Genomic DNA, 17,354 nt, shown 5'->3' with positions numbered 1-17,354 from the left:
AGCGCTGTACCTTGTCCTTGGCCCTGGCCAACTTCAGAGGTCTGCAGAAGCCGTAAGAGTTTCTGGGAATACTCTCCCTGCGTCCATGTTTGTAGCTCAGGGGCTTCCTGAGTCTTCTACACCTACTGTGAATGCAACTTTTTTCTCTTGTTTGGCATTACTTCAAGCTGGTATTGTCTAGTGTAAGAACACTTAGCAGATACATGTGTGCAATTATTAGTGCCGGCTGCCTGGTACACATGCTTCTGAGCCCACCCCAAAGCTGACATTTAGATTAGCTTGTTTATGGCCTGTACTAAACTGAGACGCTCATGGGAACTTCTGGAAAACTCATTGTATTGTTGATGTGAAGATTAAAACAGCATATTTGTGGTGTTTCTGTGCTCTTCAGTAGCTGATAGACCGCATCTCTCGGGCAGAAACCTGGTAGATTTGGGGGGGAAAGAGAACCTCCTTAGTGACTTGGTAATATTATCCTACTGGAGGCAGAAGACAAAGACAGAAAGCCTTCCTTTGTGTGGGGTGAAGGAGAGGAGAGGAGCTGAGGGAGCTGGGGTTATTTAATTTGGAGAAGAAGAGGCTGAGGGGAGCCCTCATCGCTCTCTGCAACTGCCTGAAAGGAGGCTGGAGCCGGGGGGGTCGGTCTCTGCTCCCCAGGAACAAGCGATGGGACGAGGGGAAACGGCCTCAAGCTGCGCCAGGGCAGGTTTGGGTTGGATATTAGGAAAAAATTCTTCATGGAGGGAGTGGTCAGGCCCTGGCCCAGGCTGCCCAGGGAAGTGGTTGAGTCCCCATCCCTGGAGGTATTTAAAAGATGGGTAGACGTGGTGCTTAAGGACATGGTTTAGAGGTGGACCAGGCAGTTAGGTTAACAGGTTGGACTCGATGATCTCAGAGGCCCTTTCCAACCTTAACGATTCTATGATTCTGCTGGAGGACTGAACTGGCAAGAAGGGGCAGATGATGGGAAGATGATGAATAAATATGAGTATTGTGGCTATGTGCTCACTGCTGCCTCAACGCCAGCTGTGCTGTGGTTCTTTGAAAGTATCCATTTTAACGTCAAGATCTCTCTCTGGGCCGTACAACACTTCTTGGCGGTGCAGCTCCCTTCCTCCAGGTTTATGGCAGTTGGAGTCGATGGAAATATTTAAGACTTCATGTATATCTGCCGTAGATGTGATAAGTGTCCCCTGCTATCCTCAGAGGCCAGCCTCTGCTGTGCTCCTCTGGGAGGAAAAGCAGGCTCCCTTCATCGTTCCCTGCTTGGGCAGCAGTTCTGGGGCAGAGTAATGTGTCGGTGGCTTTGGCTGTGGGGTTCAATAAAATCATCTGGTTGGTTCCAAATGTTAAAATCATTGAGAAATAATAAAACTCATACAAAGGCCTGCATATTTTTTTGTTGTTGTTTCTTCCACCCTTGCAGTAAGAGCATAGTTTGTAGCTGTGGAATAGCAAGGTCTGTGGCTGTTTGTAACACTAAGATGATTTTTCCACCCTGTTTCATTACCCTTTCTCCTCTCTCCCCTTCTCCCCAAATCAATGAGCTCTCCTTTTCTTCGGTTGTTCTACAAACCTCGATAAACATTTTAGCATTAAGTATTCCTTAGTAGCCTCTAGCATTTGTCAGTCTCTCATATATGCAGTTTGCCGTCGGCCTGATATAGTTATTTCTCTTCCCCAAGAGCCAAACAAAGCTCTTAAAGCTCGAGCAGCGGAGAATTTCTCAGAACTACAGTAGAAATTGTGACCCTGTTGATGTCTGTAATGGTCTGGGGAAAAGAAACAATTTCTCAGAGTGAAGGAAGGCCTATTTCTAAAGATTCCTGTGTTTCAGCAGCTGTGCTTTAGTATTAGATTTCTTTCCATTATGATCATTTAGCTCTTGTAGTACCTTGGAGAAAAGCGCTGCTTGCCCTTGAACTCGCAGGCTTGATTGATATTTGAAGAATAGATAACAAGCAAGTCGTACCTCACCAGTCCCAGCCTCGCAAATCCCTTTTTCCAAGAAAATGAAGCACTGTGGCTTTTTCGGTTGTCTTAGGCTATACCGTTTTTCTATCCTAATGGTCAGTTCTGGTTCACAAAGTCCTGAACCAGTAGTAGGCTGAATGAAGGTGGTTGGTGACGTTTGTGTGCGAGTAATCGCTTGGTTTCCTGCTCCGCTCGGCGTCCCTCTGGTACTGCCCTGGCTATTTTCCAACTCATCTACAGCTATCTAGTAGCACAAGTGCCAGGGCACGTTCATTGCCTTTTAGTATTAATGACTAGCAGGATTATAATGCTTTCCTCCTGAGAACAAACTGCAGTGGTTCACAAAAGCCGTATTAATTAGTGGATGATAGAAGCGTGGAAATTTTAGTTTGATCCCAGAGCTTGCGGTGTGGCGTTCTTGTAATTATCAACAATGAGTTGCAAGAAAGCATCCAAGGTGGAGAGCTGCGTGGCAGGATGCAACAACAAAAAAAACCACCCAAAAACCCCCAGTATTGCCTGGAGGTGGTAGTTGAAAGGAGGCTAGCTTAAGCTGGCCTAAAGTGGCCATGTGAATGCCCTGCTTTGCAAAAGATACTTCCAGTAAGTGGCAAAACTATCCCTTGAAGTGTATATTTAAGCTTAGACAAATTCTGTAGCAGACGGTATTAGCTGACCTCCTAAATAACACGTTAGCAATCTGTATGAAGGTTAAGAAAGGTTAGCAGCGGGTAAGAAAAATTGATATGATAACAAGGGAGCTTTTGGAAGACCTAACCTTTATAAGAAGGGAGACCAGAAGCACTAGTCATAAGTCAAGGAATAAAAACACTGACTGTGTCCTAGATGCAGCATGCTCGCAAACATAGCAGAGGTCTCCGAATGCGTATTTGTCTGACAAATGGGACTAGGATGATAAAGATGAGCATAAGGGCGAAATGTCCAAGTTTTTGTGCCAAGCAGAAGCTGTTTGAAAGGTGGAAATGTAACCCTCGTGAAGTCCAGGAGGAGAACGTACTCATAGCTGGCAGCAGAAAGAAGGAAGCTGAAAAATCCAAGATGGATTTGGAGAGCATATGGGCAGAGAAGTGTCTTACGTAAAAAGGAAAAAACCTAGGAAACATGGGTGTCTAACATCATCAAATACAACGCAAGGGTTAAAATAAGTACATTGCTGAGAACTTAAATGGCTTCTTTGCATAAGGTGTCATTATTAGGCTAATTTGTGATATCTCTGTTCTAGTTATGCTGCCTTTCTGGCAATAAAGATGAAATACGATAAAACTGACGTGTTAGGAAATGATGTACTGGAACATGCTAATAATGTGAAAGCCTACTGAGTTTCGCCAGGCTTAGGTACTCATTCGGCTTTCTGAAAAAGTTTAGAAATACAGATGGTAAAAATATACAAACTCATATTAGAGTACAGAAGTAGAAAACAGAGTGACTAGCACATTTTAAAGACTCTAACAAAGATTTAGGAAATCAAAAGCAAGGCTCTTTACATTTGGTTTTGATAAACTTTGTGAAATTGTAATTTCATAGTTCTGATAGTTGTATTAGGTATTGTCCAAAGAAAAATATTCTGCTATTTTCTTTTGAAAGCATGGATAGTTCTTCTGAAGCATGGATAGATGGGTCATGCTTGACAGATACTTACATATAGAGGCAAAGTCTTTCAAGGAGGTCACTGATTAAAGTGGTTGACTTGTGTTCCACAGCACCCTTACCTGATACGACCAAAATAGTAACTCCCACGCCCAGCCCTTTCTTTGACGTTATTCTTTGTGGCAGGAGGAATCAGGCGAGCCATGGAATGTGTTTTTTAGCCATTGCAGTCTGCGGCCCAGCACGTTAATGCAAACTGATGTTGCCAGTGGTCTGTGTTCATGCTGTCGATTTTAAGTTAGGGCTCGCTGAGGAGTGGATTTGCTTTGTGTGATGAAGCCTGGTAGCCTTCCCTGGCAGAGGGTTAGAGGAATATCGAGGAATGCTTCACTTAACCATTCCAGCTAAGTCAACCACTGAACATGAGTCAGCATCCAAATTGATCATCGGTCAAGAGGGAAAGCATCATCATAAACCTTAAACTGATTAACCAGCGGGAAGTTGGTTAGAAAATGAGATTTTTTTGGTCGCTGTGGTATAAGTCAAGTAGAATTCCTTGATTCTTTCTTTATGGCATGGGCAATTAATCTTATTTGCCAAGGAAACAGGAAGGAGATGAGTCGGTTAAAAAAAGATCAAGGTGAAAGCTGGCTAATCTGGACTAAGGGGAAACACTACTGTGGATAAAATAGTATTGTGAATTGACAACAAACCTTCAGATGAAACAGAGTTTTAAGTATGCATTAGAAAGGAAACTGTTTATGACGAATGTATCCCGGAATATTTAAAATCAGCTGTTAGCTCAACAAAATATTCTAGGTGGTATTGTGATAGGTGAGAGGAAAGCACCTCTGTTGACATGGAGCTGGAGTTTAAAAATTAACAAAATGACAGATAGCACAAAGAATGGGCTGAGAATCGTATGTAAAGCTTGGAGGATGCTTTCTATTGGGTATGCGCGTGTACATCCCATTTTGTCGATTGTTTGCTTGCCTTCGTCTTGATTTTTAGTGCTCAGTTGTGACTGCCCCATCTTGAAAGATAATGCAGACATCAGTAGACTTAAGGAGGACTGTATGAAAGTTTCTGCAAAAAAAAAAAAAAAAAAAAAAAAGTTTTGAGAAAAGGTACTATTAACTTCAGAGGAGATTTTTAAAAGCGTACAAAGCAAGGCTCCTAGAGATTTGCGTTCCTTTTATATTGTAAAACCAGAAAAGTGGTGTATTGAATGAAATTTAAAAGTAATTCAGATTTAAATCTTTCACGTGTTTCGTAATTACAGTTGATTGCTGCAAATTATTACTAAGGCCAGAGCTCAAAAAGATTTAGATACTAATGAATATTGAGTTGTAGTGAAAATATTTTAAAATAAAACTAAGAACATGAAGTTTCTTGCTTCTGAGTTAAGCCAGGCTCTAACTAAAAAGAGGATTTAAAGATAACCTGGGGGCAGGTAATTTCATACGTGTGCTGTGGGGTTTCGTTACCCATGCTCTGAAGCAGCAGATGGTGGTCGCTGTCAAACCCTGCTGGATTATACGCACTGCGGCTCGTGATTTTCTTTTCCAAATGCTATGCATAAACACATTTTCTACTGCCAAGATTTGTTCTCCTTTCTTTCTACCTGTTTTGTGCCGTTAGAGGAAGGGAAGGATCTTCTGATGTCACAAGTTTTACGTTTTTCAGGTAGCGTTGCGTTTTCGGGAAGCCGGTTTAGCAGGAAGATTCAGGTGCGCGTTATATCCTGGCTCTTTCTGCCCGCGACGCGAGCTGCCGGGCTCTTCCCCGTTCCCGATAGCATCTACGCGTGGTCGTTTAGGTCGGAGGGTTTGTAGCTCAAACGCGAGTTTTGAGTGATGGCAATATGCACATGGTAGCAAGAAACTCATTGTCCCTTCAGGCTGTTACCCTCATCTTTCTTTCTAGCTCAGATTAAAAGTTGCGTAAAAGGTGGCTGGCGGCAACCGAGCCGGAGTTACGGAGAGGTAAGGGCGCTGCCGGTCTGGCAAACTGGTCTGTGGTGTTGAGTCTGCCTAGACAGACACGAGATAATGCCAGTCCCAAAGCTAACAGTCTTGGCTACCCCTGTGGAGCTGCAACAGCCCCAAAGTTATAACCGTTTCTTGCAATTAAAAGAATTAACATTAACGGGGGTAGCTATTTTAATAGTGTGAGCAGGTCAAAACATGAGTTTGCTCATAGGAGTTTATACTTAAGAGTTGGGTGTTTCAAGGACTGAAACTTCTGTGAATCCTCACTTTGAGATTCAAATGTCGACTTGCATAAGGATATAAGTGGTTTGCTTTTTCTTTAAGTCTAAGTAAGTCTTTATTTTAGACCTAAGCTTAAGAAAGTTGCTCAGAAACCACACCGTGTTTTTATGTACTACTAGTACTTTGTCAGGCAATTGTCTTGCATGGTTTTGCTTCTTCAATTTCTATTCTCACTTGCTTCCTGGGTTTCTTAAGAAATAATGGAGAAAAAGTTGCTACTAGCTGTGAAACCATTTAAAAGCAGCCTCAAATTCTGTGCTAATTGGATTAAACTTGTAAAATTGTAGCCTTGTGATCATGAATTCATCTGTGGAATTACTTTCGTCCAGCTGTGTGACTGCCGCCTTTCGGGGGACTCTTCATCAGCTGCTAGAAACTTCGCTCTCTTAGGACTGTTTAGCCCAAGTCTCTGAAATGTCGTGCATCTTTTTCTGGATCTCTGGTATTTCTTTAAAATATTTTAAATTTTCATACGCACTGCTGATAAATTAATGAACTGACATTACCTTAGAGCAGAACAAATGTGCAGTTTCTGGCTTCCAGCTGACGGGGCTGTGTGTTCTCCGTTGCAGGATGACTCGCGTTGGCTTCACCTTCAAAGTTTGCTTGTGCTGATCCTTAAAGAAAACTCGTGCTCGCATAGCGCTGCTGTTTGTAAAATACCGAATGCTTACTGAGCGGTACTTAATTTTTCTACAGAAATTAGTCACTGTTGAATGCTTTGCAAAATACAAAGTGTACATCTTTGTAGCATGGTTACATGCTTGTACTTCTTTAGGGTCCAGTAAACTAAAATTTTTTTTGTTTTTTTAATTGGGAGCCCTAAGTTTGCGAGATGAGGTGAATGAAACTTCTGTGAATCCTCACTTTGAGATTCAAATATCAACTTGCATAAGGATATAAGTGGTTTGCTTTTTAAGTCTAAATAAGTCTTTATTTTAGACCTAAGCTTAAGAAAGTTGCTCAGAAACCACACCGTGTTTTTATGTACTACTAGTACTTTGTCGAGCAATTGTCTTTTTCTTGTCAAGAAGAGGTGTCTGCAATATTTGACAGTTACAGAGAAACTGCCAAGAAACATTCACTTGTGGATATCGTTCAGTAAAGTTGTCGTGTAAATGAAAGACAAAACGGTGAATCCCAGAGTATAAATGAGACTTATTTGAAGTGCAGGTTGGATCATCGGTGACTGGAGAAAAAACACGCTGTTTTTTAAAGTTGAACACGAAAAAGGGCAGTAGTATCTTCGTAGTAGATCTCATCTGATATATGAAAAAGATAAATCTTTCTGTTTTGTTTTTTTTTTGTTTGTTTTTGTTTGTGGTTTTTTTATCACTGAAGACTGAGGAATGATAACCTCTAACCTTGGTAATGAAACTTGTTTCAGAAAAGTGATTTTTATTCAACCCGCTCTGAATTTTTTAATATTGCTTTTTTATTCAAGTGAGAGATGTGGGAGAAAGTGGTTTTATAGTATAATCAACATCCTCCTTCTGTTAATGCCAAAGAAAACTCTCAGTACCTGAGAAATTCAGCAAAATTGGCACCAGAGTGCTGTTTCTAGTAACTAAACAAAGTAACGAATTAAAAAGCATTTAAATTTGTCCTTGTTTGCATATAATGAACTAAAAAAGGACTTGCATTGAACTTATCCTCTAACAGAACCTTCCTTAACTACTGATGTACGCAACTCTATGTTCATATGTTAAATCTTGATTTTCACTTATTTCACTGCGCCGAGGATACTTTAATTTAGTTTAATATTACAGGATATATGCTTTTTCTCTTGAAGTTAAATGCTGCCATGCTTAGAGAATGGATTTTGCCTGCCAGAATTGTCTGTGCATGGATAAACCTTATGCACTAAGGTCAGATCTGCAGCGGTAATTCTGTGTCTAAAGGGGAGCGTAAGAGCTTAGGTAACTGTTTAAGAACGAGATGTACCCCCCAGTACCTGGTAACACTCCTGTGTCCCCAAGACCTTGCATATGTTGGTTTTCACTGGAAAAACTTGCCACTCTGCAACAGAATCCATCTCACCAAATGTATTTAGCAGAGCTCAGACTTTTACTTTAGGATGAGCTGACTCTTCCTAAAAGTGTCTTTCTGTCTGTGGGCTATAAATGAATTATACGGAACTAGCTCAGGTGTAAATATCTACATTTGCTTAGATGAATCCTACTGCTGTGCTGCTGCACTGTCCAAGATTTTAATGGCAAAATACCTATAAAATTCTGGGAGCTAGGAGTAGGGACTAAAGCTCAGGCTCCTTTTTCACAGGAATTAGACTCACCCTTCCTTTTCTTCTCCTTTCTTTGGACCCTGGAATCTTCCATTTCTTTTCTAACTGCTTGTCTTGTGGCTGGCCCACCCTTCTAGGAGTGGGAGTTGTAATTTTGAACCTTCTGAGAGCAAACGAAGGCGTTGAATTCAATTTTACCCGTTCTTGAATGGCTATCTAACTACTTAGTGTTAGACCAAAAGGTAAACGCTGCCATCTCAGCTTTTTGCTTACATCCTTTTTTGTAAGTGTGAATGGGTCTTCTGTTACTGTAATAAAGCCCAGACTGAGATCTGGGTGTAAATCTTCATTTTGCTACTGACCTTTCCAGAGAGGGGTTGTTTTTCTGGATGTCTGCCTCTTCAGCGTTTCCTGTCGTAGAGTTGAAGAATCCCATCTGATCAACCGGCTTTTTTTTTTTTACTAGGGCAAAAACAATGGCCTAACAATGGCAAAACAGGGCACCTTACATCTTCTTACATCTCTGCGGTGTGGGTAAGTGTATTCTGCAACACGTTCCGAAGGCTGGCTCCCGGTGTCCAAACTGAGCACGCTGATGCCATCCGCTGCAGCTCTTCTTCCAGTGGGGAAAACACCAAGCTACTAAAATCCCTCTGAAGTGGACTTAACCTCGTGTATCTGGAAGCTGTGGTGGTGCATGCTTGCACTGAGGAGCTGTGAAGCACTCCAGAGTCCACTACTAAAGCGTAATCTTTGTGATTACCTCTCACTTTTGTCACACCTACTGTTTATTTGAGAATGATAATGACACAGTTCAGTGGAAGTTCAGTTCCTAAGGAAGGAAATGAGGCGGATTTTCTGCTCATAGTCTAAAAGTCTTGGTTATATTGGAGACGGAGATGCCTCAGCAGGCAAGAGAATCCCAGCGTCATTTTAGAAGATCTTATTTCCTGATTTTTACTCACCAGAATGAAAGATACTTGTGCTGCCATGTCTTTGCTTTTATGGGCTGTGGTCCCAGCAGTTTCAGAGAGTCAAGTGCTTGCATATGCATGAATTAAGGAGCAGCAAGTCAAGTGCTCTTGATTTCAGATGGTTGAAATGCAGGCTGTGGCCACTGCAAGTGATTTAACTGTGGGCAATGGCAATCTGTTACAATTTCAGATGTTTTCAGTACCTGTTTTTCAGTGCAGTCTGCTTGTTTGCACGTTGCTGCCACAGCCTGATTTTTCTCGCTCGCTGTTCATGTGTCCAGAGTTTGTGGACTTGAGCCCATTTTTTATTCAGTACATTTTTTGAGGCAGTAAACTGGGCTTTTATTTGCTGTCTTTCCTTTCCTGGGCTTTTTCCAGTTTCTAAAATAGCTCATGTGCTATTTTTTTCCTGCATTGTTTTCAAAGTAATTTTCCTTTTTTCTTTTTCTACCTCCATGTCTTTTTCATTGCACAGCACAGCCTGCTTTTCTTCCTAAATCTTATTCTTTATTCTAACATCAGTCTTGCTTTTGTTAACTCTTCTGCTGTTGCTTAAAAAAAAGCAACATATTAGCTTAAAAAAACCCAACATTGCCAGGAACTTAATATCCAGAGAATGAAACAGAGAGGACTTGTGAAAGATTAAACTATTTTCTAACTGCTGAAGGGCTGCTGAGAAACCACTGTGTAGGGATTTTGTTTAGATCCGTATGGTCTTTAACTCCAGCTTCAAGAGTTATGCTGATGACAATGCATATGATTTTTTTTAATCTCAGTGTCAGGTATAGCGAGAAGGTGACTGATGGTAGCGTGGGCGTTAGAGAGCACAAGCATAACCAGATTGATTTGTGGGCAATGGAAGAGGGTAGAATAAAAAAAAAAAATGGGAGGAAAGGGTGCTCAATAACAATTTTGACAAATAGGTGAGAGATTATTTTCAAATATTTAGAATTTATCAGCTAAAATTAGAGCTGAATTTTAAGGTCACATCCCAGTTGCAGCGAAGGCAGTATGCAACTCTGATAGCAAGGTCTGTTAGGTTGGCGACACAACTTACTAAAAGAAGCGGGGGTGGAAAAGGCTTTTCGGTCCCGGTTCAAAGCACTGTCCACGCTGGTCACAATTCATCCGCAGGCGGCGTGAAAGAGGTGGTGTGCTGGGATCCTTGTGTGGGGATGGGTGGGAGGGGGTTTATCAGCAAGATAATCTTAACTTCACTGAATAATGTTAGAATGCTGCGTGCTCTGGATCGTCCAGGCAAGCAGAGAGCCTTCTCATAGGTATTTGTACAGATAAGAGATAGAAAGGTACTCGGATATTTGGATGAAAATGATCTAGCTGCTGAGCATCCAGATTTCAAAGTACTTTCCGAGGATAACAATGCCATTTAAATGTGAGCGTGGTTTGTTTGTTTTTAATGCCTGCCAAAATCTTTCTAGGAACAGGATATAAAACTGCTACTTGGTGACTTGTTCTTTCTGTTTTGATCTTCGGTTTAATTACAACATGTTTGATTGCTCTTTTCATTCACTCGGGAGGCAGAGTGGTTGCATTTTTTTTTCCCCGTTCCTGTGTGTGGTTTTTTTATGGGCACGCAACTTGGAGGTAGGATGATAATACTCATCAAGTGACTCAGCTGGAAAAGAAGATCTTTAGATTGTCCTTTGGAACAGGAACTACTGCTTTTTCGTGTTGGGAAACACTGTAGAGGTCAAATGCTTCAAATTTTTTTATGCCAAGCTTGCTGCATGAATATGGGGCTTCTTATTATCACAGTTATTTGTCAGAGGTTCACTGTAACTTCTTGCCTGGCTCATACTAGAGGCTTTGTCCTTCCATTTATTTATTGTGCCAAGTTCATACTAAGGCCATCGTCTCCCTATGGTCTATAAACTTCTTAATAACACATCCCAACTATAGGGATCTCCCATTTTCCTTATACTAAGAGTTGAGGTAAGAAACAAGTTAGTTCCTAGGGAAGAATATTTATGTTCTCATAAACCAGCGCTGCTGCTGAAGGAGATACTATTCCCTTTCTTTTCCTAAGTGTTTCACTAGCTGTTTAAGGAAACAGATGAGGAACTTCTCTTTGGTTGAAACTAATCTAGAAGACAAGGTGTTTGCTGCCTCAGACGGCTCACGAGCCTTCAGACTTGTCCACAAAAATGGAGGAAAATATTAAAGGTGTTAGAAACGTGGTCACTCGTCTGTTGGGTGCTCTTGTGCCTTTTGTAAGGGATGCAGCCGACTGCTTTTAAGCAAATTTATGCGTGAAGGCTTGTCTGTAAAGGCAGTTAAGTGCATGGTTAGTGTGTGGTGCGCTAAGTGGTAGAGTGACCTCGCAGTAACTCTTCACCAGGGTCTGAGTGGATGCTCTCGCCTTTGCATGTGGCTCTGGTACGGCTCCCTCCAGCACTGACAGCGGAGGGAGCCGAACGTGGTGGAGGCTACCTCCTATTTGCTTGCCATTGAACTCTGCGCAGGGTGCCAGTAGCTGACACACACCAATTTTGTACAGGTTGCTGTGAGCTAGCTTCCCTCGGTAGAAAAGAAGGGGAGGTGGGAGATTATTAATGATCCCGTTGATCTCGGCTGTCCACCTGCTTAGCGTGGTTTTATTTGACAGTGAAGTCCTAGTGTGCAGTGGTAATTTTGGTCAAGGCAGAAAGATCACAGAATCATTAAGGTTGGAAAAGACCTTTAAGACCATCGAGTCCAACCATTAACCCAGCACTGCCAAGGCCACCACTAAACCATGTCCCCAGGCACCACATCTCCCCAGCTTTTAAATCCCCCCAGGGATGGGGACTCAGCCCCTGCCCTGGGCAGCCTGGGCCAGGGCCTGGCAGCCCTTTCAAGGAAGAAGTTTTTCCCAATATCCAACCTAAACCTCCCCTGGCGCAGCTTGAGGCCGTTCCCTCTCGTCCCATCGCTTGTTCCTGGGGAGAAGAGTAAGATGAAAAAGAGTAAACTGGTAACGGAAATATTTGCCCTGTATATCTTATGAATCACTTTTTTTTTTTTCCTTCCACTTGCCAAAACAAGTTAGCATGGAAAAAGGTTTTACTAGTATAACTGGGAAGACTTGTTTGTGTTCGTGAAGCATGAAAACTGCCAGCAGTCTTTGCATCCCAAAAAGTTACTTCTTGTTCCCTTCCCCCTAAGTCCCCGCAGGGTTCAGGGTGCTTTTTCCTTATTTCTGGAGGAAGAGAGGAGGCGTAGGTTTTTTTGCCTCCACTTCAGTGCCAGGGACTCTGTCTACACCGTGGTCCTTTATTTCCATTTTCCTTAGGTTAGTTTTCAGCTGTGAGCATATTAATTTTGGCAGGGAAAATAAGTAGAGGTGAGATGGGGTTATGGTTATATAGGAAGGTGTTAATGGGTACCCACAACCAGGTCTTTAATCCGCGGTTGTGCGGGTGTTTGGAAGTTACAGCTTTTCTAACCAGATGCTGGGGTTTCCACGTGTTCGTACTTTCTCTCTTCCATTTCAGTTTTCTGTCTTTCCCAAATATATTAGAAATGTCTGACTGATGTATGGGACGTTCCCTGAAATGCTGGAGCAGATAGAATAGTGTTCAAAGGATATTGTGTGAGGCCCAGGCAGGAGCCTGCCCTCCAGGAACGTGCAGGACATAACAAATTGGCGAAACTCCACCAGAAGCCCCATAATTGTATATACAGTGACTCACTCACTCTGACTCACGGCTTCTTCCTATGAAAAGTCCATATTTTTGAATATCTAGCAGATGGCACTGCGGTTTAATTTTATTTGATTCTTTGAAATAGTTTTTCTTTTAAAATAGTACTGTGCTATTTTTATTAGCCCTGTGCAGAGTCCTGGTGTTTTCTCCACCACTTAAGTGTATTCTGTGAAGGTTTTAGGGAGCTACTATATTACTTTCCAGAGAGATCAAAGTTTCATAGATGTTTGAGAATATCGTTCAGATTCAGGGGTTTTTTGTATATGTTCCATCACACATTTTTGGCCAAAACCTTACGCAGAATGGCTGTTATGCAAGAAAGATGGCATGTATTGTTCCTTCCCTTATGTGAAACTTTAAAAAATGCAAAACATTATTAGGTTATCGTATGAGTTCCTGAAATGAGTGATGCAGGTCCCACTTGAATGGAGACGGTATTTTACAAAGGAGATGACAGTCTACTGTTGTGATTTAAAAAAACCCAAACAACAACCCAACCCAAAAGTGATTACATCTCATGTTCGTTATCTGTGGTATGTTACAAGTAGGATTAGAAGAGTGTTGTAAAAATGATCCTTATTGATGTCTCACTTCACCAAACTCTTGTCAAGAATTCTCTCTATATTCTGAACAAAAGTAAATTAAAGTTATGGAGGTTCACTGCATTTCTGAGGCGACTGAAGCATCAATCTCGTTTACTAGTGCACTTCTACTTGCCAAATACGCGTTCTGGGAAAGGATGGGTTTTCTACCGCTCTTCAGCCTTCCTGCCACCCCTCCCTGAGCCGGTATTTCTGGGCAAGTCAGGTGTACGCTGCTGCATGTGATCCATACGTTATTCACAGTTACTTTGCCTTCAATACAGAGTTTGTTTCTCAGTCCCATAGGCTCCTGCTGTAGGTCAGGCACCCTGGCCGGTCAGGCTGCGCTTCACACGCTCCCTACTTTCTGCTTGCAAAGTGGACGTTGGTTTTCTTCTCCGAAACTCCCACCTCGTTCCTTAGAATAAGGAGGATAGTGTGCGATTCCTCTAAGCGCAACGCAGTTCCTCTACACGCTTACTGGGGAACTGGCGAAAAGCCAGCCTAGGGATCCGGGCATTAATGTTGTTATGATACATGAAAAACATCAGAAAAGGGTAATAAATAAATGCAGAATTAATTTGAAATGTTTTGTGAAGTTTATTTGTGAAAATAACCACGTTGATACATCATCAAGGTCCTAGAAATGCAGGAGCTGAAATGCTGGAATCTCAGAAAAGTGAGGTTTCTGTAGGTACTAACCCAAGTCACAGCAAGTGCTGACCAAGGGTGTGCAAAATTACGTTCCAGTTTTTAACATTCTCCATTTCTTCCAAGACTAACACTCTAGCAAAGATTTTTGTGGTGACTGGGGGTTTGATTATTCAATACAAATCACCCGTGCTTCTTGAAACTAGGCTTCCAATCAGTATGTACCCATTAAAAAGAGATCTGATTAAAAACAAACAAACAAAAGATGCAGAACAAAAGCTTTGATCCAGCAAGATTTTTGAATACCCTGGCTCAGTTCCATGTCCCACAAAGACAAGCTGAGGTTTAATTGTGTGAGTTGACTTTGATAGAATCGCTCATGTGGCGAAAGCGCTTTGTGCTTAATTTTGTTAGTGCCGAGTGCTCGGCACCTCTCAGGGTTAAGACCTTTGATCTTGTTCCTTTTAAAATCTGTGGTAGTTTAAAATTACGAAATGCATCAGTTTTCAGGAAAACCGAGGAGGAGACGTGCTAGGTTTCTTCACTATGTAATGGTAATGGAAATAATATAAATGGAATAAAAGAGAAAAGGTCAGGGCTAGTTTAGAGTTGCTTACGAATTATTTACGTTTAAAGGACGTCTCTTTTTGGGTACCAAACTGCCACTTTATGTATTTATTGAAGAAGTGAGTTTGTGTATTAAATCTCTAGTTGCGAACCAGCAGAGATGATCTACTTCTGAAATAACACAAGCATTTTTTTCATCAAACTGATATTTTTACCAGCTCGTTATGCTCACCTGAAAATAGAGGTGTTTGAAAGACAAATATCAGTTAGGTGAAATGAAGTTAAATATTGAAAAGATTCACACAGATACTAAAATGTTCTATGAAGAAATAGCATCTCAGTAATGTCGAGTTCAGAACAAACACATTTGGTGTCCCATCCGTTTATCAAGTAGTGCTGCCGGACCAGCAGAAAAAGCGTAATCATAAATGATGATCATGAACGTTCTTGGGTTTTAAACTTTTGAAGCATGTGTGCATAGAGTAATGAAAATGCTTTCAGAAAATAAAGTTGCATGCAAAGAGTATAGAAATAAAAATACTTGAAAAGTTCATTTCTTGAAGTTTTTCTCAGCAAGTTTATAAATAAGAAAGCTCACGTCGCTGGGCACGTGTGGTTGCATTAGTAATTATCGGTTACCTATTGTTAAAAAGTTGTACTCGTCTCTAGCTTATAAAATTGATGTTCTGCAAATCTGCCACTGGGTGGTGCCAGACTGATTCGCAAATCCCAGCTACGAGCCAAGGCGAGGTGTTGGAGGTATATCTGAGGAGTGTGCGCTACGAGACAAGTAAAATTTGGTTGGAAAACTTTAATTGTGCGGTGGCGGAGCTGTACCCAGCAGCAGTTCTGGCCTCCATCCCTCGCGCCCCAGATCTCGAGTCCCTCTCTGTCCCTCCGGTACCAAAGAGAGTAAGTACAGAGCAAAGCTACATCCCTGAGGACAAAGTTTCTGGAACGTTTCTCCCATACCACGCGCCCGGCCAAAAATAGTTTGGATGCAGCGATATTCCGGGCATGGTGCAGACGATGGCTCTGGGGTTTCTGGAGGCAGCTGCAGGTGTGCAGGTCGCGGTAGGATTTTTGTAGGTGTTTGACCAGCGTAGTTCCTGTCCCGTTGTTGTTTTAACGCTGCCAGAATTTTTACATGTTTATCACTGAGGTCTGTTTCCTTGAGTTTAAGGAAGGGCACAGGAAGGGCAAGGATCATCGTAAATGTAAATCTAAACAAAAAGACCCACGCGATTAAATTAACCTTCCTCCATCTCTCAGTTGCAGGGCTGCTCTTCAGCAGACTTTAAGTTACTACGTTTTATTCAAATTTCTCAATTTGTCACAGTGTTTCAGTGTTATCAGTGTTGAGCATTGAAGTATATTTACACCGGTCTTCATAACTTCTTTTTTTTTTCTCTCTTTCTCTCTCAATACTGCAGTTCCAAAAGAATTGGTGGAGCTTCACTTGAAACTGATGAGAAAGATTGGGAAGTCTGTCACAGCAGACAGATGGGAAAAATATTTGATCAAGGTACAATATGCGCGTTGTATTATTCTGCAATGCTGGAATATGGTTATGATGAGCTGCTGTGTCGGCAATCCCTGGTATGAATGATAGCGAGCCTTGGGCTGTGTCGTGGCCAACATCGATGTGCGTGCCCAGACTTTAGTTGCATAAGAGCCCAGCTTAACTTTCCGTCTGCCTAGGCTTGTGTAAAAAAAAAAAAAAACAAACCAAAAAAACCCAAAAAACCCCCAAAAACCAGACCAGATCTTCTGCATGCATAAGAGTGTACACCTTCATACCGGGTAGTAAAGTACTTTTTTGAGCATTAAGACTCTAAATAAAGAAGGAGATTTAGTAGCCTGCAAACGGGCTAAATTGAGTAGAGAGATTTACACAGTAACAATTCATTTGTATATCGCTTGTCTGGATACGATTTAATTATTGTGATTTGGTTGGTATATACAGGGACTAACCATACAGAGTTCTTGTGTTAATAATAAATGAAAGTATTGCAGTGATTTATATCTGCATGCTCAGAAGGGCACAGCTAAGATGAAAACGTAGCATCCCATTGTTTTACATAATTCTATATTGGTATTTTAATTGTGGCTATGCCATTGTTAGCACCTTACATGCAAACAGTTTTCAGTTTAAAGAATTTACATTGCTTCACAAAATAAAAATATACAGATAGTCAAAACGAATAGGTTACCATTTCCCCTCTGGATATGTTCCATGTGTCTTTTAATCCACAAAAATGTAGTCTTAGTATTGTCTGTACAGCCGTGATCGCATCTTAATTCGAAATGCAGCATTACGGTGATAGCAGCAACACAAATAACGGCACTTGGCAAGTCCCGTTGCAGTTTGCCCCCGTAAGTGCTATCTCTAAGCTTTACGGAGACGGGGATTTGTCTTGAGGTTTGTGTAGTCTTAAGATGATGATGTTTTTGGGACTGGGAGTATGCCAGGAAATAACCTGCTGAAGGGCCTTCGGTTAAATGTAACCTCTTAACCAGCTGTAAACCATTTATGATGATGCTTTAAAATAATAACGTCGTAATTCATGTAACTTTTGTGTACTTTGTATGTTACCAAGTACTGTGGTTACTGAATTGTGTTAAATTCCTTAATATAGCAAAAAGGCATTGCAGCAAGCCGAGAAAACCCAGCTCTGACTAGTGAACTTACCTACCCCACTGAAGCCACTTACCACTCATGTGGTAAGCAGAAAGCAGAGGGATAAAACAAGTTTGTGAGGGAGTAGTTCGGAAAATCT

At 41.6% G+C, this 17,354-nt stretch overlaps 1 protein-coding gene across 4 annotated transcripts in view; it reads left to right on the top strand.

Annotated features, from left to right (window-relative positions):
- RSF1 (remodeling and spacing factor 1) overlaps nt 1-17,354 on the top strand; it is a 63,642-nt gene that overhangs the window by 9,417 nt on the left and 36,871 nt on the right. For 2 of the 4 annotated variants that reach the window (XR_014227452.1, XM_082304386.1), the window contains one exon: nt 16,008-16,099. The exons of 1 other annotated variant lie outside the window; for it this stretch is intronic. Coding sequence is in view for 2 of the 3 variants with exons in the window: in XM_082304386.1 (XP_082160512.1) it covers nt 16,008-16,099 (92 nt within the window). In the remaining variant the exon portion in view is untranslated. Of the gene's footprint in view, nt 1-8,563; nt 8,632-16,007; nt 16,100-17,354 lie in introns of all 4 variants that reach the window. One more of the 4 variants, XM_082304388.1, reaches the window with a different exon arrangement.

The sequence above is a fragment of the Platalea leucorodia genome (genome assembly GCF_965183815.1).
Source record: "Platalea leucorodia genome assembly, chromosome: 2".
Classification (NCBI taxonomy): domain Eukaryota; kingdom Metazoa; phylum Chordata; class Aves; order Pelecaniformes; family Threskiornithidae; genus Platalea; species Platalea leucorodia.
Note: the sequence above shows the minus strand (reverse complement) of the source record. Positions and strands in the feature narration are given on the sequence as shown.